Source organism: Oncorhynchus gorbuscha, linkage group LG09 (genome assembly GCF_021184085.1).
Source record: "Oncorhynchus gorbuscha isolate QuinsamMale2020 ecotype Even-year linkage group LG09, OgorEven_v1.0, whole genome shotgun sequence".
In the NCBI taxonomy this organism is placed as follows: Eukaryota; Metazoa; Chordata; class Actinopteri; order Salmoniformes; family Salmonidae; genus Oncorhynchus; species Oncorhynchus gorbuscha.
Window position 1 is genome coordinate 67,924,132 of NC_060181.1, and position 25,067 is coordinate 67,949,198.

The 25,067-nt window shown below is 42.5% G+C and overlaps 1 protein-coding gene across 1 annotated transcript in view; it reads right to left on the reverse strand.

Moving 5' to 3' along the window:
• LOC124043990 (protein disulfide-isomerase A5-like) overlaps positions 1-25,067 on the reverse strand; it is a 53,933-nt gene that overhangs the window by 24,660 nt on the left and 4,206 nt on the right. Inside the window, exons 2-9 of the mRNA XM_046363227.1 lie at positions 20,894-21,023; positions 18,955-19,042; positions 11,375-11,458; positions 11,170-11,215; positions 10,042-10,134; positions 8,795-8,855; positions 6,582-6,649; positions 3,586-3,677 (exon numbers count right to left, since the gene is read on the reverse strand). Of these exons, the coding sequence (XP_046219183.1) occupies positions 3,586-3,677; positions 6,582-6,649; positions 8,795-8,855; positions 10,042-10,134; positions 11,170-11,215; positions 11,375-11,458; positions 18,955-19,042; positions 20,894-21,023 (662 nt within the window). The remainder of the gene's footprint in view (positions 1-3,585; positions 3,678-6,581; positions 6,650-8,794; positions 8,856-10,041; positions 10,135-11,169; positions 11,216-11,374; positions 11,459-18,954; positions 19,043-20,893; positions 21,024-25,067) is intronic.

Consider the following 25,067-nt stretch of genomic DNA (forward strand, 5'->3'; position numbering starts at 1 on the left):
ACAAAAAAAAAAAAATGTTTGTCTTTTGAGCTTCTAGTCATGAAATCTATGCAGCCTACTCAATCACTTATAGCTACTGTTTACAGGCCTCCTGGGCCATATACAGCGTTTCTCACAGAGTTCCCTGAATTCCTATCAGACCTTGTAGTCATAGCAGATAATATTCTAATCTTTGGTGACTTTAATATTCACATGGAAAAGTCCACAGACCCACTCCAAAAGGCTTTCGGAGCAATCATCGACTCAGTGGGTTTTGTCCAACATGTCTCTGGACCAGTCATACACTGGACCTAGTTTTGTCCCATGGAATAAATGTTGTGGATCTTAATGTTTTTCCTCATAATCCTGGACTATCGGACCACCATTTTATTACGTTTGCAATTGCAACAAATAATCTGCTCAGACCCCAACCAAGGACCATCAAAAGTTGTGCTATAAATTCACAGACAACACAAAGATTCCTTGATGCCCTTCCAGACTCCCTCTGCCTACCCAAGGACGCCAGAGGACAAAAATCAGTGAACCACCTAACTGAGGATCTCAATTTAATCTTGCGCAATACCATAGATGCAGTTGCGCCGCTAAAAACATTTCTCATAAGAAACTAGCTCCCTGGTACACAGAAAATACCCGAGCTCTGAAGCAAGCTTCCAGAAAATTGGAACGGAAATGGCGCCACACCAAACTGGAAGTCTTCCGACTAGCTTGGAAAGACGGTACCGTGCAGTACCGAAGAGCCCTTACTGCTGCTCGATCATCCTATTTTTCTTTCTTAATTGAGGAAAATAAGAACAATCCGAAATTACTTTTTGATACTGTCGCAAAGCTCACTAAAAAGCAGCATTCCCCAAGAGAGGATGACTTTAACTTCAGCAGTAATAAATTCATGAACTTCTTTGAGGAAAAGATTATGATTATTAGAAAGCAAATTACAGACTCCTCTTTAAACCTGCGTATTCCTCCAAACCTAAGTTGTCCTGAGTCTGCACAACTCTGCCAGGACCTAGGATCAAGAAAGACGCTCAAGTGTTTTAGTACTATATCTCTTGACACAATGGTGAAAATAATCATGGCCTCTAAACCTTCAAGCTGCATACTGGACCCTATTCCAACTAAACTACTGAAAGAGCTGCTTCCTGTGCTTGGCCCTCCTATGTTGAACATAATAAATGGCTCTCTATCCACTGGATGTGTACCAAACTCACTAAAAGTGGCAGTAATAAAGCCTCTCTTGAAAAAGCCAAACCTTGACCCAGAAAATATAAAAAACTATCGGCCTATATTGAATCTTCCATTCCTCTCAATTTTAGAGAAGGCTGTTGCGCAGCAACTCACTGCTTTCCTGAAGACAGACAATGTATACGAAATGCTTCAGTCTGGTTTTAGACCCCATCATAGCACTGAGACGGCACTTGTGAAGGTGGTAAATGACATTTTAATGGCATCGGACCGAGGCTCTGCATCGGTCCTCGTGCTCCTAGACCTTAGTGCTGCTTTTGATACCATCGATCACCACATTCATTTGGAGAGATTGGAAACCCAAATTGGTCTACACGGACATGTTCTGGCCTGGTTTAGATCTTATCTGTCGGAAAGATATCAGTTTGTCTCTGTGAATGGTTTGTCCTCTGACAAATCAACTGTACATTTCGGTGTTCCTCAAGGTTCAGTTTTAGGACCACTATTGTTTTCACTATACATGTTACCTCTTGGGGATGTTATTCGAAAAAATAATGTTAACTTTCACTGCTATGCGGATGACACACAGCTGTACATTTCAATGAAACATGGTGAAGCCCCAAAATTGCTCTCGCTAGAAGCATGCGTTTCAGACATAAGGAAGTGGATGGCTGCAAACTTTCTACAAAACAGAGATACTTGTTCTAGGTCCCAAGAAACAAAGAGATCTTCTGTTGAATCTGACAATTAATCTTAATGGTTGTACAGTCATCTCAAATAAAACTGAAGGACCTCGGCGTTACTCTGGACCCTGATCTCTCTTTTGAAGAACATATCAAGACCATTTCAAGGACAGCTTTTTTCCATCTACGTAATATTGCAAAAATCAGAAACTTTGTCCAAAAATGCAGAAAAATTAATCCATGCTTTTGTCACTTCTAGGTTAGACTACTGCAATGCTCTACTTTCCGGCTACCCGGATAAAGCACTAAACTTCAGTTAGTGCTAAATACGGCTGCTAGAATCCTGACTAGAACCAAAAAATTTGATCATATTACTCCAGTGCTAGCCTCTCTACACTGGCTTCCTGTCAAAGCAAGGGCTGATTTTAAGGTTTTACTGCTAACCTACAAAGCATTACATGGGCTTGCTCCTACCTATCTCTCTGATTTGGTCCTGCCGTACATACCTACACGTACGCTACGGTCACAAGACGCAGGCCTCCTAATTGTCCCTAGAATTTCTAAGCAAACAGCTGGAGGCAGGGCTTTCTCCTATAGAGCTCCATTTTTATGGAACGGTCTGCCTACCCATGTCAGAGAAGCAAACTCGGTCTCAACCTTTAAGTCTTTACTGAAGACTCATCTCTTCAGTGAGTCATATGATTGAGCGTAGTCTGGCCCAGGAGTGGGAAGGTAAACGGAAAGGCTCTGGAGCAACGAACCGCCCTTCCTGTCTCTGCCTGGCCGGTTCCCCTCTTTCCACTGGGATTCTCTGCCTCTAACCCTATTACAGGGGCTGAGTCACTGGCTTACTGGGGCTCTCTCATGCCGTCCCTGCAGGGGGTGCGCCACCTGAGTGGGTTGATTCACTGTTGTGGTCATCCTGTCTGGGTTGGCGCCCCCCCCCCCCCACTTGGGCTGTGCCGTGGCAGAGATCTTTGTGGGCTATACTCAGCCTTTTCTCAGGATGGTAAGTTGGTGGTTGAAGATATCCCTCTAGTGGTGTGGGGGCTGTGCTTTGGCAAAGTGGGTGGGGTTATATCCTTCCTGTTTGGCCCTGTCCGGGGGTGTCCTCGGATGGGGCCACAGTGTCTCCTAACCCCTCCTGTCTCAGCCTCCAGTATTTATGCTGCAGTAGTTTGTGTTGGGGGGCTAGGGTCAGTTTGTTATATCTGGAGTACTTCTCCTGTCCTATTCGGTGTCCTGTGTGAATCTAAGTGTGCGTTCTCGAATTCTCTCCTTTCTCTCGGAGGACCTGAGCCCTAGGACCATGCCCCAGGACTACCTGACATGATGACTCCTTGCTGTCCCCGGTCCACCTGGCCATGCTGCTGCTCCAGTTTCAACTGTTCTGCCTTATTATTCAACCATGCTGGTCATTTATGAACATTTGAACATCTTGGCCATGTTCTGTTATAATCTCCACCCGGCACAGCCAGAAGAGGACTGGCCACCCCACATAGCCTGGTTCCTCTCGGTTTCTTCCTAGGTTTTGGCCTTTCTAGGGAGTTTCCTAGCCACCGTGCTTCTACACCTGCATTGCTTGCCGTTTGGGGTTTCTGTACAGCACTTTGAGATATCAGCTGATGTACGAAGGGCTATATAAATACATTTGATTTGATTTGAAGCAGTGACTGAGTTGTGGTGTGTGCGCATTTACGGTGGCCTATAGCGAGAGACTCACTCAAAGTAGCAGAAGGTCGGGTAGCCCTTGACATTGTACTCCTGCTTGAGGCCATCAAACTCAGCTGGGTGCACGTTCATCCCAGCCAGCACCTAAAGACCAGACAAAGGGAGCGCGCAAAGTTAATTCATCATAGAAATTCATCATAGAAACACAAAGTTCTACTAAATGACGATGACTCAAAGGAGGGGAAACCATGTAAACAGAATGACACCTGAAAACCAGATGTTAGATGAAAGGGGACAATGAAATATGCATGGTAATAATCTACCTAGGTTAGCTTTCAAAGGGCAATTCAAAAAGCAACCCATCTGCCATATCTAGTTCAAATCTGTGAGGTTCCCTGCCTTCATAATGTGAATGTTTCATTACTTGGGTGTCGACTCAATTTGGACTCTTAAGACTTGGCACATACTCAAGCTTGATGAGGAACTAAAATAAACTTCAGGAGAAATAATCTCCTCTTCCTACATCTGTAATGATATAGGGAAAAATGTGTTGGATCGGATGACTTGGCTGGCCGTTGTTTGCGCAACAAAATCACTTTTCGCACACCACACACAGCCAAAACAGAACACTCCACATGTGTACATGAGCTAAATGCATCCATTATGCAAATCTCTAAACAAGAGACTTCATTTATTCACTCATCAGCCTGCCTTGCTGAAATCAGACAAAGTATGTGTCCCAAATAGCACCCTATACAGTGTACTACTTTTGACCTGGGCATGTAGGCACTTTATAGGGAATAGGGTGGTGTTGGGGACGCACACAACACCTTCAATCAGAACCCATTCTTTTCCATGAGGCACACACACGGAGTGATTACATTGTTTTCTCTAGAAGAAGCCTCTCCTGTATGTTTAAACACTGGGTGTACTTTCTCCCTTCAGACCCTCGGCTGTGAACACTTAGTTCTCTTACAGAAGATGAATCATGCAGCAAGGTGTGTTTCTAAGCGGTGGCTGGGTGTATTTTCTCCAGAATTTCTGCTGTGCCTGCTTTGCTAGGGGATGAGCGTGTTAAACACCCTGTCTGTTTGTCTAGGTGGTCACATGGGGGTTTCTTACGAGATTTCGATCTGTGGTTGACTAGTCCACCTCTGTTGAGATGTTTTATTTCAGCCCAAGAGCCCCGTTGCCTAATTGTTTTGTGCACCCCTCCCCCCCAAAAAAATAAAACGTTACTTTATTAATTATTTTAGAAGTAACACCCCAGCTGTGCACACACTCATTTAAGAGTTCTTCCTTTATTCTACATTGTAGGGAAAATCCTAGAGTTCATTAAGGGACATCTCTACCACCACATCCCTTCCCAAATCTCTGCATACTTGTCAAAAGTAGTGCACTATGAAGGGCATAGGGTGCCATTTGGGACAGGGCGTACGTTTAATTCCAAATCTTGACAGTTCTGATGTACAGTACCAGTCAAGTTTGGACACCTACTCATTCCAATGTTTATCTTTACACTGTAAAAAAAGTAGTGAAGACATCAAAACTATGAAATAACATAGTAACCAAAAAAAGTAGCCACCATTTGCCATGACAGCGTCGCACACTCTTGGCATTCTCTCATACAGCTTCATGAGGTAGTTACCTGGAATGCATTTCAATTAACAGGTTAAGTGACATTTGTGGACTTTCCTTTCATGCGTTTGAGCCAATCAGTTGTGACAAAGTAGGGGTGGTATACAGAAGCAGTCCATATTATGGCAAAAACAGATCAAATAAGCAAAGAGAAACTACAGTCCATCATTACTTTAAGACATGAAGGTCAGTCAATTTGGAAAATGTCAAGAACTTTGAAAGTTCTTCCAGTGCAGTCGCAAAAACCATCAAGCTCTGATGAAACTGGCTCTCATGAGGACCGCCACAGGAAAGGAAGAGCCAGAGTTACCTCTGCTGCAGAGGACAAGTTCATTAGAGTTACCAGCCCACATAAATGCTTCAGAGTTAAAGTAGCAGACAACTGTTCAAAGACTGCATGAGTCAGGCCTTCATGGTCAAATTGCTACAAATAAAATCACTACTAAAAAAAGGACACCAAAAAGAGACACTTGGGCCAAGAAACATGCGCAATGGACATTAGACCGGTGGAAATCTGTCCTTTGGTCTGATGAGTCTAAATGTGAGATTTTGGGTTCTAACTGCCATGTCTGTGTGAGACAGAGTAGGTGAACAGATCATCTCTGCATGTGGTTCCCACCGTGGAGGACGGAAGAGGTGTGATGGTGCATTGCTGGTGATTTGTTTAGAATTCAAGGCACAGTTAACCAGCATGGCTACCACAGCATTCTGCAGCAATACACCATCCCATCTAGTTTGCGCTTAGTGGGTCTGTCATTTGTTTTTCAACAGGACAATAACCAAAACACACCTCCAGGCTGTGTAAGGGCTATTTGACCAAGGAGGAAAGTGCTGCTTTAGATGACCTGGCCTCCACAAATCACTGACCTCAAACCAATTGCTCAGCATGTGGGAAAAGCATTCCTCATTAAGCTAGTTGAGAGAATGTCAAGTGTGCAAAGTTGTCATCAAGGCAAAGGGTGGCTACTTCCAAGAATCTTAATCTAAAATATATTGATTTGTTTTATACTTTGTTAGTTATTACATGATCCTATTTGTGTTTTTTCATAATTTTGATGTCTTCACCATTCTACAATGTAGAAAATAGTAAAAACCCTTGAATGAGAAGGTGTCCAAATTTTGGACTGGTACTGTAGATAGTGCTTCGTCCTGAAGTATCCCTTTAATCATGATCACTTAAAGGAGAGCTTCAGTGCATTCAAAGTAGCTTTCTACCAAGAAGAGGGGCTATGGTAGACAGGCAAGCAATTTAATACTTTGTTAAATTTGACTGGCTGAACGGATTTGAGCAGTCTTAGAATTGAGAATGTTTGGGACATAACTACTTGACAACTAACCCCAAAACAAATTCAGAGAGGCAACAAAGTATTAAGATTTCACACAACGAAAATGTGAGAGGAGTTTACTTACAAATTTACCCTTGGTCTCTGTAGCTGCCTGTTGAAATACAGGCTGCATCCTCTTACAGACACCACACCCTGTAGGAGAAATAACAGAAGACATTACAGAAGCTCTAAGGACTCATCAGTCAGCTTGTCAACATACTGAATAAGAGGATCATTTCATCATTCTATCAAGGGACCAATAAATATGAACAGAACTTTGTAGTAATGCATGATTTATCAAGATGGACCCAACAAAAATGATACTGCAATATTAACATTCATGCCAAGGACCCGGTGTTTTTATTTTATACAGCTACAAATGGGCAATTGTTAAGATTTAATCTCCATGACAAAGTTGGAAATAGTTTTATTTTTACATTTTAAAAAGTATATACTCTAGAGCTTCCAATTTGGCCAGAGGATCCTGGTTGAACATTTCATGAACAATTTTATTCAATACATCTGATTATCAAAATCAATGACAAGCTGCAATTGTAGAGTCTAGTCATGGGGGAAAAGGAAAAATCCAAGAGAATCTTAAGGGACTTCCCGCTACCACTACATCACTTCCCAAAACTCTGCTTAGTGTAAGATTAAGTCCCAAATGGCACCCTAATTTCTTATGAAATGCACTACTGTACTAAGGGCATAAGGTGCCATTTGGGACAAGATATACGTTTAATTCCCCATCTTGACGGAGTTCACTGATGTGCAGCACCAGTAAAAAGTTGACACACCTACTCATTCCAGGGTTTTTCTTCATTTTTTACATTGTAGAATAATGAAAATATCAAAACTATGAAATCATGTAGTAATCAAAAAGAGTGTTAAACAAATCAAAATATATTTTAAATTTGAGATTCTTGAAAGTAGCCACCCTTTGCCTTGACAGCTTTGCACACTTGGAATTCTCAACCAACTTTGAGGTAGTCACCTGGAATGCATTTCAATTAACAGGTGTGCCTTGTTAAAAAAGTTAATTAGTGGAATTTCTTGATGCATTTCAGCTAAATTGTGACAAGGTAGGGTGGTATACAGAGGATTGCCCTATTTGGTAAAAGACCAAATCAAAGTTCAAATTATGGTAAGAACAGATCAAATAAGCAAAGACAGACTTGGTCAGTCAATTTGGAAAATTTCAATCACTTTGAAAGTGCTCATGTGCAATTGCAAAAACCATCAAGCTCAATGAAACTGGCTCTCATGACCACCACAGGAAAGGAAGAGCTAGAGTTACCTCTGCTGCAGAGGATAAGTTCATTAGAGTTAACTTCACCTCAGAATGCAGCCCAAATAAATGCTTCAGAGTTCGAGTAGCATGCACATCTCAACATCAACTGCATGGTCAAATTGCTGCAAAGAAACCACTAAAGGACACCAATAAGAAGAGACTTGCTTAAGCCAAGAAACAGGAACAATGGACATTGGAAATCTGTCCTTTGGTCTGATGAGTCCAAATTTGAGATTGGTGCCAACAGCTGTGTCTTTGTGAGACGTTGAGTAGGTGGTGAAGCATGTAGGAGTTGGTGTGATGGTGCTTTGCTGAAAACAGTGATTTAGAATTCAAGGCACACTTAACCAGCTTGGCTACCACAGAATTATGCCATCCCATCTGGTTTTAGCTTAGTGGGACTGTCATTTGTTTTTCAAAAGGTCAATGACCCAACACACCTCCAGGATGTGTAACAACTATTTGACCAAGGAGGAAAATGATTGAGTGCTGCATCAGATGACCTGGCCTCCACAATCACCGGAGCTCAACCCAATTGAGATGGTTTGGGATGAGTTGGACCACAGAGTGACAGAAAATCAGCCAAGTGCAAAGCATATGTGGGAACTCCTTCAAGACTAAGAAAATAATTCCAGGGGAAGCTGGTTGAGAGAATGCCAAGAGTGTGCAAAGCTGGCAAGGGATGGTTACTTTCAAGAATCTCAGATATATTTAGATTTGTTTGACACTTTTTTTGGTTACTACAAGATTCCTTAGGTGTTATTTCATAGTTTGTCTATACACTATTATTTTACAATGCAGAAAATAGTAAAAATAAAGAAAAACCCTGGAATGGGCAGGTGTCCAAACTTGACTGGTACTGTATATTCTATGCAAGTCATAAAATATGATATACCAATAGGAGCCATTTGCTCTTATCCTTACTCTAAACTGCATTGGTAGGAGCGCTTATCAGAAGTAAATATGTGAAATCAGGTGCGTGTCAGTCTGTGTATGCGATGACTCACATGGGGCGTAGAGCATCATAAGGATCGGCCTCTCCTCCCTCTTCAGAAGCTTTCTGAAGTCCTGAGTGAGATAAGAGAACTAGTGATCTCAGAGGTCATCGTACACAATGTGAACTGTCCTTTTCCCGCAGTATGTGGCTTCCTATGGGTCACTAAAATCAAAGCGACCAGTCATCTTTAAAACCAAGTTTGTTGTTTTCCGACATGACGCTAGTCCCTCATTGAAGATGGAAATTGTGCGTGTGACATAACACGAAGAGTTATCACAAGAACACTGATACTGACAAACCTGCTCATCAATACACCATCAGAAGTTGACTGTTTGAATAGATGCCTTTGATAGAGAGGAGATTAGGCTTCACTTAGAGGGTGAGCTCTATTTCTTTAGTCATCCTTCCTCATAGTCTCATTCAGTAGATGCTGCAGACACCCCTCAACACCCCCAGGCAGGGTACACCACCAAGTAGAGGAGTGCAAAATAGGATCTCAAGTAATAAAAATAACTTTCCTGTGTGTGTGTGTGGGTTGTACACAGAGCTGGGTTCTGATTGAGCGTCAGCCTCGCTGTTGGAGAGCTGTCTGTGAGAGTGCCGACTGCAGTCAGACCAAAGCCCCATTAATAGATTGTGTTTGAACTTGACTGAAGTGAACTGCAGAGATTCAGCTTTCTGGTGTAGTCTACTTTTATGTGTGGTTTATATATTGATCTGCATTGTCAGCTTGGGATGCATCAAGGTTGGAGGGTACAACTTTGAAGGGATGTTAAGGCATTGGTCTGTGGGTTGAAGGTAATTAACGAGACCTGGCTTCAAATAATATTTAGGGATTTTCAAATTGTTTCAAAAAGCATTTCGAAGTAAGTATTTTGAATTTGAAAATCAGAATGTATTTGGAAATACAGCTGGAAAGCTGCCATGAATTTGAAAATACTTAAATACTCCACGCATTTGAACCCAGGTCTGTTTGTCCTAGGGGTATTTAAAATAAATGTATTTGGAAACAGGTATTTGCAAATAGTAAGCCATTTATAGGATTTTAAAAATATTATTTCAAATAGAAGTAGTTGATTTCGGCCACACTATTTGAAAATACATTGAAAAGTATTTCAAATACAAATATGCCCATTTTAACCCAGGTCTGCCATCTCAACCCATTTCCATTCTGAACTGAAGTGTCCATATCATGCCAGTAAAAACATGACCACGCAGATGCACCTTGTTGTAAGACAGTGTTATTTCTGTACTTACTTTTTCAGTTTCTACATGAACAATATCTTTAGCTTCTGGGTTCTCCTCCCAAAGAGGGGCTCCTGTGGGATCTTTTAAAAACGCCACCATGGACTGGAGAGAAGGAGCACGTGAAAGAGAGAGTCTAAACATTTAGCATACTGTAACAGATTAACGTGAGGTTAACCCTTGAGTCTAGACATAGTGCTAAACAGACATTTCATAATTAATCCCAGTCTTCATATTAAAACAAAACAGGAGGAGTTCTAATAGATGGCAGATGGCATTAACTGCCATCTCAATGTTCATCCATCCATCGTAAAGTAACCATGTAAGCAATTTCCCCACGTTCACGGTTCAGAACGAGTTTGATAAGCCTTCCAGACCAACATGAAGAGCCATATGCCTCCAGTGACAGAAGGTAGGACAGGAAACATTGACCCCTAACTAATACACTTATACTGACAATGACACAGCAGTTAAAGCTGTTAAATAATGAAACATTTCCTTGATTTTGAAGAATGAATTCTATAAATACCTTAGTGAGAACCCTCATCTTAACATATCATGACCAACTAGGCTACTACTAACATGTTCAGATTGTAGAGGTCTAGCAAAGGCCAGTCCGAATAGTGTAGACAGTACCTTTAATACAAGACGAGCAACCAGACTGACAAATGACCATCAACGTTGAGTTTAAAAGGGGGGACCCTTTTATATTATGACAAGACAGCTTTCTTAATGTCCATGAGTATTGATGTGCTCACAGGCTCATTCCCTGCCAATGGGCTGGCTAGCCAGGCCAGAGAGACATCAAGGTCAACCCCAGAGCAGAGCACTCCATTACTCCAGATACTCTTATGCCAGCACCCTGATTATAAAGCACTCATAAACCCATTGGATTATCAAGTCTTGCCTAAGCAGAACTGTCCAATTGGCATCATGTAGGAAGAGAACCATCATAACATACAAAAACAGTAGGAGACAATGAACCCCCGTTAATTTAACCAGGAAACAAATATTACTTGAATAATTGCAATGTTTCATATTATTTACTGTCGACTTAAGACGCCATTGAAATAAATACATTATATTACTGTTGATTGAGACCTTGGGGGACAGTGGGACAATGAATGAGTCAGTAATTACCTTGTATGTAGCAGGCCTGTTGTATTCTGTATGGAATGTCCCATCTCTGCAAGAGACAAGCACATTGTTCAATCAGGGAAGAGAAGTAGATGACTTTGTTTAGCATGGCTCCCTAGAGAATATTCGTACATGTCGTTCTCTTGACAGGTGGCATCACAAGCCTCTGGACATACAGTAAAGTACATGTCACCGTTGAGATACTCACTTATAATGCAGGAGTTCTGCTCCACCACTTTTTGAGCTGGGATCTACCTTTACTTTCTTACACAGTTTACGACCCTCTGAATCCCTGAGACACACAGAAGAGACAAATGTTGACAACAATAGCTGAGGTTCCAAAGGGATATGTGGAATTATTATTCACAGCATTGAGACTTGGTAATAAGATTTCTGCATAGACAGTCTTCATTTAACATAAATTATTCTCTGTCAAACACACTCATGTCGGTGAACTGATACATCGGTAGCGCTCTAATATACAGACACTGATCTATGGAGAAGTTGATTAGACTGGTGTATGTAAACACAAATCTACATAAGTAGATTGAGCCTCACTTTCGTAATTGAAGAGGTACTATCTTTATATCCAGCGACCCACACATTCACAATGCAAGCACAAGTCTCTTGACAATAACTCTCCTCTCCGCTGACAATGAGCATGGAAATGAATTACATAAGTACACACAGAGCGACAGAGACTGGCCAACTACCTAGAGCAGAGCTATGCCCAAAGCTAATGGAAGAGCTGGAATTAAATTACAACTGACAGCACAGGCCCCCCATCAGAAAAATATATCCAGCGCTCTGTCCTTTAAGATAAGAGACACCATTATTAGCGATACATACGTGGCAGAGAGAGCCCATTGTCTGCCAGGAGAAAGTCTCAATGCAGAGCTGGAGCAGGAGGAAGAAGGGTATTTGTCTGTCAGGTGGCAATGGTAGCCTACATCATTACACTTAAGAGTGTGTCCCAAATGGCACCCTATTCCTTATATAGTGACCTACTTTTGACTAGGGCCCAGGTGCACTACATAGGGAGCCATTTGGGACAATCTTGTATCATGTCCTTTGGATAAGAGAGATTGACATTAAATCTCAAGTGGTGTAATGTACACCATTTCCCCACCTCTGTGTAAACAATGCTACAGGAGGTCACCAAGTACTGCATTTCTGAGTGGTGTTGGTGAGCTAGGGGTCCCAACCTTAGAGCGAAACTGAAGCACTGAAACATGTAACAAATCCCTGCTAGGGGGAAATAAACAAAAATGATCTACATGATCAGAGTATAAAATAAGTGGTTAATGTGAACCTAACACAGCAAAAAAAAGTAAATGCAATCCAATGTTATTTGTTGCCTAGACTTTACTGCAAATGACTCAACTTGAGAAAAAAAAACACTAATATTGAAGTTAGCCATGAAATCCTTAACAGAACACTTGTGACCCAACACACACCTAAATACTGCACTGGGGGGGGGGGAAACATCTTGCATACCCCTTGTAATCCAGTGTATTGAAAAAGTGAGGAAGATGGAAAGTGTTCCTTTCATCTCACTATAAAGTGGCATCCAGCTCAAGCCAGGCCCAGCTACACTTGATCCTTGAATCCAGGTTGAGCTAACATGCACTAATGGGATTAGCATGACATTAAGTACCAAGAAAATTTGACACACATACCTGATATGGGCAGAGATCTTACATTCTTGTTAATCTAACTGCACTGTCTAATTTACAGTAGCTAGCAAGGTGAAAGAATAGCATGCTAATGTTTGAGGAGAGTGCACAGTATGAACTTGAAAATGTAGCAGAGCTGGATTAGGAGACCCTAATAAAACTAGGCACTCGATAGAACATTTTGAACAGAAATGGAATGGTTCATTGGATCAGTCTAAAATGTTGCACGTACACTGCTGCCATCTAGTAGCAGTGTGCCTTGCAATTGTGCTTGAATATGGCATTTCAAAGATGGCAATTTTTTAAATCTTTTACCAGCTCTAGTGTTATGCTCCTATATTAATTTCACATTTCCACAACCTTCAAAGTGTTTCCTTTCAAATGGCATCTAGAATATGCACATCCTTGCTTCAGGTCCTGAGCTACAGGCAGTTCGATTTGTGTCATTAAATCAAATCAAATTTTATGTCACATATACACATGGTTAGCAGATGTTAAATGCGAGTGTAGCGAAATGCTTGTGCTTCTAGTTCCGACAATGCAGTGATAACCAACAAGTAATCTAACTAACAATTCTAACAAGACTACTGTCTTATACACAGTGTAAGGGGATAAGGAACATGTACATAAGGATATATGAATGAGTGATGGTACAGAGCAGCATACAGTAGATGGTATCGAGTACAGTATATACATATGAGATGAGTGTGTAGACAAAGTAAACAAAGTGGCATAGTTAAAGTGGCTAGTGATACATGTGTTACATAAGGATGCAGTCGATATGAGATGAATAATGTAGGGTAAGTAACATTATAAGGTAGCATTGTTTAAAGTGGCTAGTGATACATTTACATCATTTCCCATCAATTCCCATTATTAAAATGGCTGGAGTTGGGTCAGTGTCAATGACAGTGTGTTGGCAGCAGCCACTCAATGTTAGTGGTGGCTGTTTAACAGTCTGATGGCCTTGAGATAGAAGCTGTTTTTCAGTCTCTCGGTCCCAGCTTTGATGCACCTGTACTGACCTCGCATTCTGGATGATAGCGGGGTGAACAGGCAGTGGTTCGGGTGGTTGATGTCCTTGATGATCTTTACGGCCTTCCTGCAACAACGGGTGGTGTAGGTGTCCTGGAGGGCAGGTAGTTTGCCCCCGGTGATGCGTTGTGCAGTCCTCACTACCCTCTGGAGAGCCTTACGGTTGAGGGCGGAGCAGTTGCCGTACCAGGCGGTGATACAGCCCACCAGGATGCTCTCGATTGTGCATCTGTAGAAGTTTGTGAGTGCTTTTGGTGACAAGCCGAATTTCTTCAGCCTCCTGAGGTTGAATAGGCGCTGCTGCGCCTTCACGACGCTGTCAGTGTGAGTGGACCAATTCAGTTTGTCTGTGATGTGTATGCCGAGGAACTTAAAACTAGCTACCCTCTCCACGACTGTTCCATCGATGTGGATAAGGGTGTTCCCTCTGCTGTTTCCTGAAATCCACAATCATCTCCTTAGTTTTGTTGACGTTGAGAGTGAGGTTATTTTCCTGACACCACACTCGAGGGCCCTCACCTCCTCCCTGTAGGCCGTCTCGTCGTTGTTGGTAATCAAGCCTACCACTGTTGTGTCGTCCGCAAACTTGATGATTGAGTTGGAGGCGTGCGTGGCCACGCAGTCGTGGGTGAACATTAAGCAAAAATGTAAAAAAAATACAAATAAAAAAAAAGTCCGATCCTTGAGATTAACAAGCAATTCAATTTTCACCCAATTCTCTCATTTTGAAAATTAACCATATACTGTAGAGGGGAAAGAGTAGGTAACTAGTTTACATTCACACAGATTGCCAGGGTCAAGTAAACAACTAACGTGTTATAACTTGGGGAAAGGCAAGGAGACGTGTACCAGCTAATTGGTTAGGTTACTAATGGTAGCTAGCCAATGTTACAACTTCAGATGAATTAACTTTGGCTGTCTGTCTATTAGCCAGCTAATTTTCACACCGTAAACTCAATTATTTTGATCAGTTAAGTTGGCTAATGTTGCTCAACATTAGTCTGGCTAGCTAACGGGGAATAAGGTCAAGCTAGCAAGATACTTAACAATACTTGTTCCACACTTTCTCCCTCACCTCAAACTTTCCAAGTGCCAGACGTTTCGGTTACAGCTCATAAAGTACACTTCATCACCTTCTTACCCACGTCTAAGTGGTCAGGCTTCTCACCTACCTCCTCGTTATTGTTCAGGGGATGCGCTGCTGTAACCGGCAAACTGCCATGCCACTATCAGGTCCTGTCATCTGGTGAGTGTCATCCTGGGCTATCATCCCTCTGTTGGCATGGGCCACCGTTTTCATACTGACACTCGTGAAGTCTCTCCCTGTCCAAGCCCTCAGCTAAGCTTCGTTTTGGACCTGGTCCATTGGAGAAGGTGGGAAAACCATAGCGAGTCTTTCCAGAGCTGGTGCGGATGCTGTAACTAGCAAATTGGTTGTCAATTCTCTTCAGTTGCATGCTGCATTCTGTTATGTGAACGATTGGCTGAGCCTTGGATACAGCCAGTATTGCTCCAAACATGAATCACTCGTTCGCTTACAGTCAGTAGTGATCCAAAGCCCACCATCCCAAACTTCTCAGATTTACACAAATCACATAGGTCACCGATTTTGGATTCAGAACAGCAAATTTCACAGAAAGGTGACTAGATTGCCTCTCAGTTAAGGCGTCACTACAGACCTCTGTTTGATCCCATACTGCGTCACAACCAACTGATCGGGAGTCCCATAGGGCGGCACACAATTGGCCCAACGTTGTCCAGGTTAGGGGAGGGTTTGGCCAGGGGGGGGCTTTACTCATTTCGCTCTAGCGACTCATTGTGGTGGGCCATGCGCCTGCAGGCTGACTTTGGTCATCAGTTGGACGGAGTTCCCTCCGGCACATTGGTGCAGCTGGCTTCCGGGTTAAGCGGGCGGGTGTCAAGAAGTGGTTTGGTGGGTCATGTTTCGACCTTCGCCTCTCGAGCCCGGGGGGGGGGTTACAGTAATGAGACTATCGTAATTGGAAATCACGAAATAGGAAGAAATTTTAATTTATAGCCCTTTGTTTCAACCCACCGGAGTCTTCACAGCAATCAGATTGACTCACTGACCAATCAAAACCCCCAGCTGGTCACTGATTTGGCAAAGCTCAGCAGCGCCACCCACAACCAGGAATCATGCCATGTCACTACCTGACAATGGTGATGTAGTGTAGCCTCTCGCTAAGGTGCGTCAAATCAATTACACAGACAACAGGGTGGAAGAGGGAACACAGTGGGTGTTGGGAGGAGGAAGAGGCAAGAAGGAGAGTGGTAGGAAGTTATGGAGTGTTAAAAGGACGTTCCTTGAAAAGTTGTAAGTGATGAGGGAACTGTCAGCAATTCACCTCCAGAGGTGAGGTGAAATCAAATGGATAGGTAAGAGACAAGTACTCCAGAAAAGTAAGCCCAGTGTGCAAAACTGCTTGTGGCTTTCCTGCTGGGAAGAGGCTTCAGGATACCATTTAGTCTGATTGTACACCAAGCAGTCAGATTGATTACCCTATTGCTCATTAGCAAAAACAACAAACTAGTCATTTTGTTACAAATCTCCTTGTTTTATCAGCAACGTCTGTAGTCTGGCATCCATGCCTGACCTGGCACTGTCTCCTGCCCAGTTCCTCTGACATCACTGTTGGCCATCTCTCAGGTCCTGTCATGTGGTGAGTGTTATCCTGGGCTTTCATCCCTCTGTTGGCATGGGCCACTGTTCTCATACTGACACTCGTGAGGAGGTCTCTCTCCCTGTCCAAGCGCTCAACTAAGTATTTTCTTTGGGGGGGGGGGGGGGGGGAACTGGTCCATTGGAGAAGGTGGGAAAACCATAGCCAGTCTCACAATGCTAAGCTAGCACTGAATAACCCATGTGACTGAACAGCAGCAAAGAAGCATGTCATCTAAGGCGCCGTAAAGGGTCTCTGGCACAGGTATATGTACAGTAATTGCTGCGAATCTTCAGGAGATTCCACACCTTTGAGTATTTTAGATTTTTTGGAGAGTGGACTGATGGCTGAAATGAATGAGGAGATCGGGTAGTGGGCAGGATTCGTACCCTCGCTGAAGGTAATATACTGTATACAGTATGTGCCGCAGACGGCAGTGTTTACCATTAGACCAGCCTCAGGCACCACACCCTTCAGTATTAAGGCATACAGTGGAGAAAGAGGGTTGACAGTAGATTTACTCCAGTGAAAAGAAAGAAACTCATTGTAAATATTTCTAGGTCTATATAAAACAGCTGCCCAGGCTACATTGTTCTTCGACACTTTTCCTTATTCATTCATCCATCTTGGACAGGTTTGAGAGAAACTTTGAGGGATGCTTTAAGTGGTAGGTGTCAGAGGGGTGATCTTTATTCTTTTGTAGTTCTGTTAAGACTTTTCTCCCTAGAAAAAAAAAATGGCTCATGTAGTTGAGGTTGACAGGTAAAAATAATAAAAAAACAGGAAGATAAAATGGAAGGAAATCATGAAGGGTAGAGGTCAGATCACGTAGGGGGGGGGTGAAAGAAATGTTTAAGAAAAACTATTCTAGTGCGAGTCTTGGGACTGGGATCCTCCCAGTATGAACACTTTCAGAGACTTAGTTTCAAATGGTTCATCTGCCCAGACAGGTCTATTGAATGGGCTTCAGGAAGACAGATACGGGAAAGCGTGTTCCTCCGAACAGTGCCTATAACTCATAGTCATACGGACAACACACGAATGCAGGGTCCTTATTTCAATCTGCCGTAGAGCCCTCAGCATGGATAAAGAGACTCCCTATTTTAATGAGCATATCTATTCTCCAATCTCAACTGACTTCAGGAGGTTATGCCAGGGAGAGGGAGATGGCATGTGTAGAAAGAGATTTGACAAGAGCGCATTCAGCTGGCCTAGGCTTCAATAGGTGCTATCGATGACTTAGTCCAGGCCTGTCTGACTGCAATGACAAGGCAGCCATATAAAGAGGGTTTCACAACTTCCTTCCTATAGCTATACATCTGAGCTGGGAGGAATGACACAACATTTTACTCATCTAAAATGTTATTCAGAAGCATAATGGGACTTGGACATTTTTCCTAACCTAAAATGCTTCTTGGAAATCTTTTAGAAGCTATATACTAGGGATGCACAATGTATCAGTGAACTTATCGAGATCAGACGATATTAGCTAAAAATGACAACATCGGCATTGGCTCGATGTCTAGTTTAGCGTCGATTTCAAAGCTGACAGCCATACCCATAACGTAGGTACATGACGCATTCCTAACCCACAATGTCTGCGGTGTGGATCAAGCAGTCAACAAGTCAAGCAGTCATTTGAAAAATAACTTCAGTGAGACAACTCAAAAGGCTAAATCCATTAAAGCCAAGATAATGGAATTCATTGCCCTTGACAATCAACCGTTCGGTCATGGGTGATGTTGGTTTTCGCCGACTGGTCGAGCACTGGTACACACAACCAAGTGCGCCATTTCAGATGTTGCCCTACCAGAGTTAAATAGCATCACTGCTATTAGCTTCACAACTGAAAATGGACACAGTGAGCACCGAGGAAGAGGCAGAGCTGAAACTTCACTGCTTGACATGCATGATGAAATTCTGCTGAGACTGAACGTAACAGCAAGTAAGTGAAAGAAATAAGGTTTTGATTACGTTTTACTGGTAATGGGAACATGCATAAATGCCAACAAAATAACTTTTTGGTCAGTGTGGTGTGTGTAACCTTATTTAACTTGGCAAGTCCGTTAATTTCTTATTTACAATGATTGCCTACCCCGGCGATGCTGGGTTAATCGTGTGCCACCCTATGGGACTCCCAATCACGACCGGATGTTATACAGCCTGGATTTGAACCAGGGACTGTAGTGACATCTTGCACTGAGATGCAGTGCCTTAGACAGCTGCAGCCATGTGTGTTATATCTATAACTGTACAGGAATGCTTAAGGTTTTTCTTAATATTAATTTTAAGTTATTTAATAATAGGTATCGATTTATTATTGAAAATCACTACAATATACTGTACAACATGTGACACATTGACTAATGCATGCCGTCAACCAATCATGTACTTACCCACAGTTGACCCAGGCGATGGTGCCCTGTCCTTTGACGACCTGGGCCACGTCAGACAGCAGCTTGAACTTAGAGTCCCCGGAGGTAGCTGTTTACACACACACACACACACACACGATAAGAGGGGTGGAGTTAGGCTTATATTTCACAAAACACAATTCAGTTTTACTACTCAAGTCACCTTATGATTCACAGTAAACGGGTTACAATTAGGGTTGCAATTATATTCTAACTTTCTCTCAAAATCATGGTAGTAGGATTCTGGATTTCCTGCCTATTCCTTACAGAATCTGGGAAACTTCCAACCAGGGTTAAAGGAAAACCTGGGAAAGTTTATGGAATTTTGAAACCCTAGTTAGAATTCAATGAAGGTTGGAGTCAGAGGTCATAACACTAAAAACATGGACTATGAACTCAAACAGCAATCACACAAGGGTACTGTATCCATGAACATTAACCTAGTGTTACTTCAATAGACCGAGTCTCTGGGAGAGCATACGATTCACACATCACTTAACAGTCGTCACTAAACTACTTCGACCATGTTATAAAAATCATAAACACATCATAGTCCAAGGCCTAGTGAGAAACCATCAAATAATAAACTGCATTACACAATGTCCTTTGAGATACAACGTGGATTCAGAGAAGCAAGCACACCGATTCTTCTCTGTTGCACAACAATACATACATTTCACAACCCCTTTAACATTTATAGTATTGTTGGACACCTCGATTGTACATTTTGGGGCATTGCCATGGTCATCTGGAGGTCCTGAATCACACCAGGTTGGATGGTGGTAATACAAACATTGGGCATTGAGGTTATATCACCATATATGTTGAGTTCAAATTGCTTGCAGATTCAAGTTACTGGAGAGACTTTTCCTCAAGTTGGTGGTGGTGTCTCAAAAGTTGATGGGCAGATGGGAAGCACCGGAACACTTATTGTCTGTCACAGATACTTCTGGAGCTTTTTGGCCCCTCTTGTGAAGGAACCAAGTAATGCACCAGTGACGGTCAGGGAGAGGATCTGACAGCAGGAAATGGAGTAAACATTCCTAAACCTTCCCTTCGGAGAATGCCAGAACGCAACAGGAATGGCAAGCAATCAATCCCAGTGTGACGTTCGATACGCGCAAGTCTTATCCAATGACCTAACGTTGGCTGAATTATGAAGCCACACACACACACAAAATTCATGGGAGTGGTGGGGCCGTGAGACGTAGATTGTTTATGATCAGCATGTACTGTACGCACACTGCACTTTCTGGCCTGAAATATGCTAATGAAAATGTAATTAAATGCAAGAGAGGGCGATTTCCCTAATGGCTGTCACTGAATGTAGTTTCATGGCTTCATTTGATCACATTGAGCTTTTGGGTGTCTTTCTGTTCAGTAAACTGTTCTATGTAGCACTTCCAACTCCAGGGAATAGAAGAGAACAAGATAAGCTGCAGGTCATTATAAACAAGCAATGTGATGCATAACCACTGCCCTTCCAATGTTATTCATTTACCATTATAAATGACGGATTGTCAGATAACACTTTTAAGAGGTCATTTACAAGGCAGCTTGGGGACCATATTCACGAAGTGTCTCAGTAGTGCGGTCCTCTGTAGCTCAGTTGGTAGAGCATGGCGCTTGTAACGCCAGGGTAGTGGGTTCAATCCCCGGGACCACCCATACGTAGAATGTATGCACACATGACTGTAAGTCTGATAAAAGCGTCTGCTAAATGGATCTGATCTAGGATCACTTTAGCCTAAATAATGAATAAGATTACATGGTGATCCTAAATCAGCACTCCTATTCTGAGAAGCTTTATGAATACAGATTAATTTTTTTGTGCCAGTCTACAAAGGCCTAAAGTACACCCACTAACTCACCTGACAGGACTGATTTTGTGTACAGCACCAGGACATTGGTTCTAACCCACCTGACTTAGTGTAGAGCACCAGGACATTAGATCGGGTCCTCAGGAGCTTCTTTAAGTCCTTGTGGTCGCTGACCTTCTCTATCAGAGGAGAGACCTTCACCGCCGCCTGCAGCACAGACGCCAGGCACACCTGCAGACAGATACCATTTTATTCATTCACTGTATTATTTCAAAGGCAGACTCATTCAGAATAACTCCCATTGGATGCTTCAGTGCAGAAGAAGTCATTTTTGTGATATGAGATGCCAGACACCTCATGTGCAAACCAAAACCCTATGGTGGTCAGCAACAGGTGAAACAGACTGAGCCATCGCATTGTGTGTGACCGAGGGTCTCAATGGTGGGCACAAACACATTAGATTATGTAAAATAGGGTCTAAGGTACAACATATGTGAATATGAAAATAGTAGTTTGAGTTGAAATATTTTACCTTAAGTTTAAGAATCAGACCCTTTAAAATGTTTTGCCTAAAATGACATACCCAAATCTAACTGCCTGTAGCTCAGTACCTGAAGCAAGGATATGCATATTCTAGATACTATTTGAAAAGGAAACACTGAAGTGTGTTTTTTGTACCATCTTTGAAATGAAAGAGAAAGGCCATAATGTATTATCCAGCTTAGACCATTTAGATTCTGGACACTAGATGGCAGTAGTGCATGTGAACAATTTTAGACTGACCCAATGAATCATTGCATAACCTGTTCAAACTGTATCAAGACACCAAATGTGCGTAATTGGTTTATTAATACATTTAAGTTCAGAATTGTACACGCTACTCAAACAATAGCATGGTATTATTTCACTGTAAATTGGACAGTGCAGATTAACAAGAATGTAAGCTTTCTGCCCATATCAGATGTGTCTATGTCCTGGGAAATATTTGTTGCTTACAACCTCATGCTAATCATGTTACCCTACATTATCTCAACCATCACGAGGGACACACACATTGTAGGAGTGCTCAGAAAGCAACAACTCTATGCAAAAAAAAGTTAAGACACGGGACATAACTGATATTGACGATTGAGTGTGAGAATGAGTCAGTCCTCAGCTATTTGATAGTTCAAGAGCTGCCTTCAGCTGCTGAGGCAGAGCAGGCTTATTTCACAACTACATTAACATTAGACCCTTTAGAAATGTAGGAAAGGCTGGTGATGATTTCTCCCCCACAAGATCACATTTCTCCAGGCTCATTTGCAGCCTTAGAGTGGGTGTGCATAGCACATATTGTTGAGAAGATAAGAGTGAAAACGTACAAAGAGCACAATTACATTCACAGGAAATTGATGGACAGCATAGTGTTATGGTGAAATGAAAGCAGCACTATGGAGCGTGGCAAATGTGAGGTTGGGAGAGGATGCGGAGGCGAGGAAGGACACAGACATCAGCATGGATGGAGTTACACAGAACGAGTAGAAGATTTGCAAAAACCATTCCTGGAACATTGACCTTGTAGTGCTCGCCGCTCACGCATCACATGCCCTGACAGCTGACAGGCAGCCAATACTGCAACAATGGCTGGGCAATCAGTGCATTGGTTGGTTTCTTTACCTAGGTACCTACTCCTTGGCTAAGGCTACATGACATAATGTCACTGTCCTGTGTCAATGTGAGCAGCATCCTAATGATTGTCTGCTTCCGCAATCCCCCCCCTCCCTGTTATATTAGCAACATCTAGTGAACAGCAGGAGGACTGTCTCAGACTAGAGATTAGACTTCCAATCGATGGAGACAGAACAGACAGGGGGAATACACTGCATGCTAGGCAGCTAATCATCCACAGCTGAAGAGGTAAAAAGGCCTAGCTCATGTCCATAGCCTCAGGGATATTCTAGTGAGCAGAGAAAGTAATGAGGGGAAGAAACATTTAAAAGTCCCCTTGGATGTCAGGCACTTATTTCATGTGGTTGGTTATAAGACAATTAGCTTTTTATGCATTTGTATTAGAGGTAGACTGATTAATCGGAATGGCCGATTAAGTTCTCATAACATTCGGAAATCTGAATTTTTGGGCGCAGATTTCTTTTACACCTCTATTTAACTAGGCAAGTCAGTTTATTTTCAATGATGGCCTAGGAAGGAGGCAGGACTACAGCTTTTTACCTTGTCAGCCCGGGGAACCAATCTTGCAACCTTACAGTTAACTAGTCCAACGCTCTAACCATCTGCCTCACGAGGAGCCTACCCGTTAAACGAAAGCAGTAAGCCAAGGTAAGTTGCTAGCTAGCATTACTTATTTTTAAAAACGACTGTCGTTGCTCCAATGTGTACTTAACCATAAACATCAATGCCTTTCTTAAAATCAATACACAAGTATATATTTTTCAACCTGCATATTTAGCTCAAATAAATCCAGGTTAGCAGGCAATATTAACCAGGTGAAATTGTGTCACTACTCTTGCGTTCATTGCATGCAGTCAGGTTTCATGCAACAGTTTGGGCAGCCTGGCTCTTTGCGAACTAATTTGCCAGAATTTTACATAATTATGACATAACATTGAAGGTTGTGCAACGTAACAGGAATATTTAGACTCATGGATGCCACCCGTTAGATAAAATACGGAACGGAATAAACATTGTTTGAGGTGATAGGTCAAAGCCGGACACTAACACAGAAATACGAACCCATTATAATTAAGTCTATGATTTGATAGAGCAGTCTGACTGACGGTTGGTAGGCAGCAGCAGGCTCGTAATAGTCAGTTATATGGTTTAGAGATAGTTGGCGCGTTATAATTCCTGTAATAACTTGCGGCTGAACTTGAAAGTGTTTCCTTCGTTATTTAACCGTTCATGTCTTCCATGGAGAATATCTTGGATCTACTTCAAGGTGTGTTTCGTGCTTAAACCGCCTTTGCGGTTTAATTTCACTAGGATAAAAAACTAAAGTTTAATGCTAGCTAGCAATTTACCTTGGCTTCTACTACATTCGAGTAACAGGCAGGCTACTCGTGGAGTGCAATGGTTAGAGCGTTGGACTAGTTAACTGTGCGGTTGAAAGATTGGAACCCCAGAGCTGACAAGGTGAAAATCTGTCTTTCTGCCCCTGAACAAAGGCAGTTAAATGGGGTTAACTGACTTGCCTAGTTAAATAAAAAGGTATATAAAATATATATAATAAGAAATCTGCGCCCAAATAGCGATTTCCGATTGTTATGAAACTTGAAAAATCGGCCGACCTCTAGAACGTGCATACCCCAACCAGAAACTATGGATTACAGGCAACATCCTCACTGAGCTAAAGGGTAGAGCTGCCACCTTCAAGGAGTGGGACACTAACACGGAAGCTTATAAGAAATCGCTCTAGGACAGACGAACCATCAAACAGGCAAAGCACCAATACAGGACTAAGATTGAATTGTACTACACCGGCACTCGTCAGATGTGTCTGAAAACAATTAGACTAAAGGGAAGCACAGCCGCAAGCTGCCCGGTGACAAGCCTACCAGACGAGCTAAAAAAATAAAAGATTAATATTATTATTATTTTTTTAAATCATTGCTATGCTCAGAGGCAGGTAACACTGAACATGCATGAGAGCATCAGCTGTCCCGGGTGACTGTGTGATCACACTCTTCACAGCCCTAGTGAGTAAGACCTTTAAACAGATCAAAATTCACAAGGCCGCAGGGCCAGACGGATTACCAGGCCATGTACTCCGAGCATGCGCTAACCAACTGGCAATTGTCTTCACTGACATTTTCAAACTCTCCCTGTCCGAGTCTAACACCAACATGTTTCAAGCAGACCACCACAGTCCCTGTGCCCAAGAACACTAAGGTAACCTGCCTAAATGACTACCAACACATAGCACTGACGTCTGTAGCCATGAAATACTTTGAAAGGCTGGCTAACATTAAACATACTCCAATTTTGAATACCACTCAAACAGATCCAGAGATGATGCACTCCACACTGCCCTTTCCCACCTGGACAAAAGGAACACCTACGTGAGAATGCTATTCATTGACTATAGCTCAACACCATAGCGCCCTCAAAGCTCATCACTAAGCTAAGGATCCTGGGACTAAGCACCTCCCTCTGCAACTGGATCCTGGACATCCTGATGGGCGCCACCCGCAGGTGGTAAGGGTAGGTAACACATATGCCACACTGATCAACACTGAAGCCCCTCAGGGGCGGGAGCTCAGTCCTCTCCTGTACTCCCTG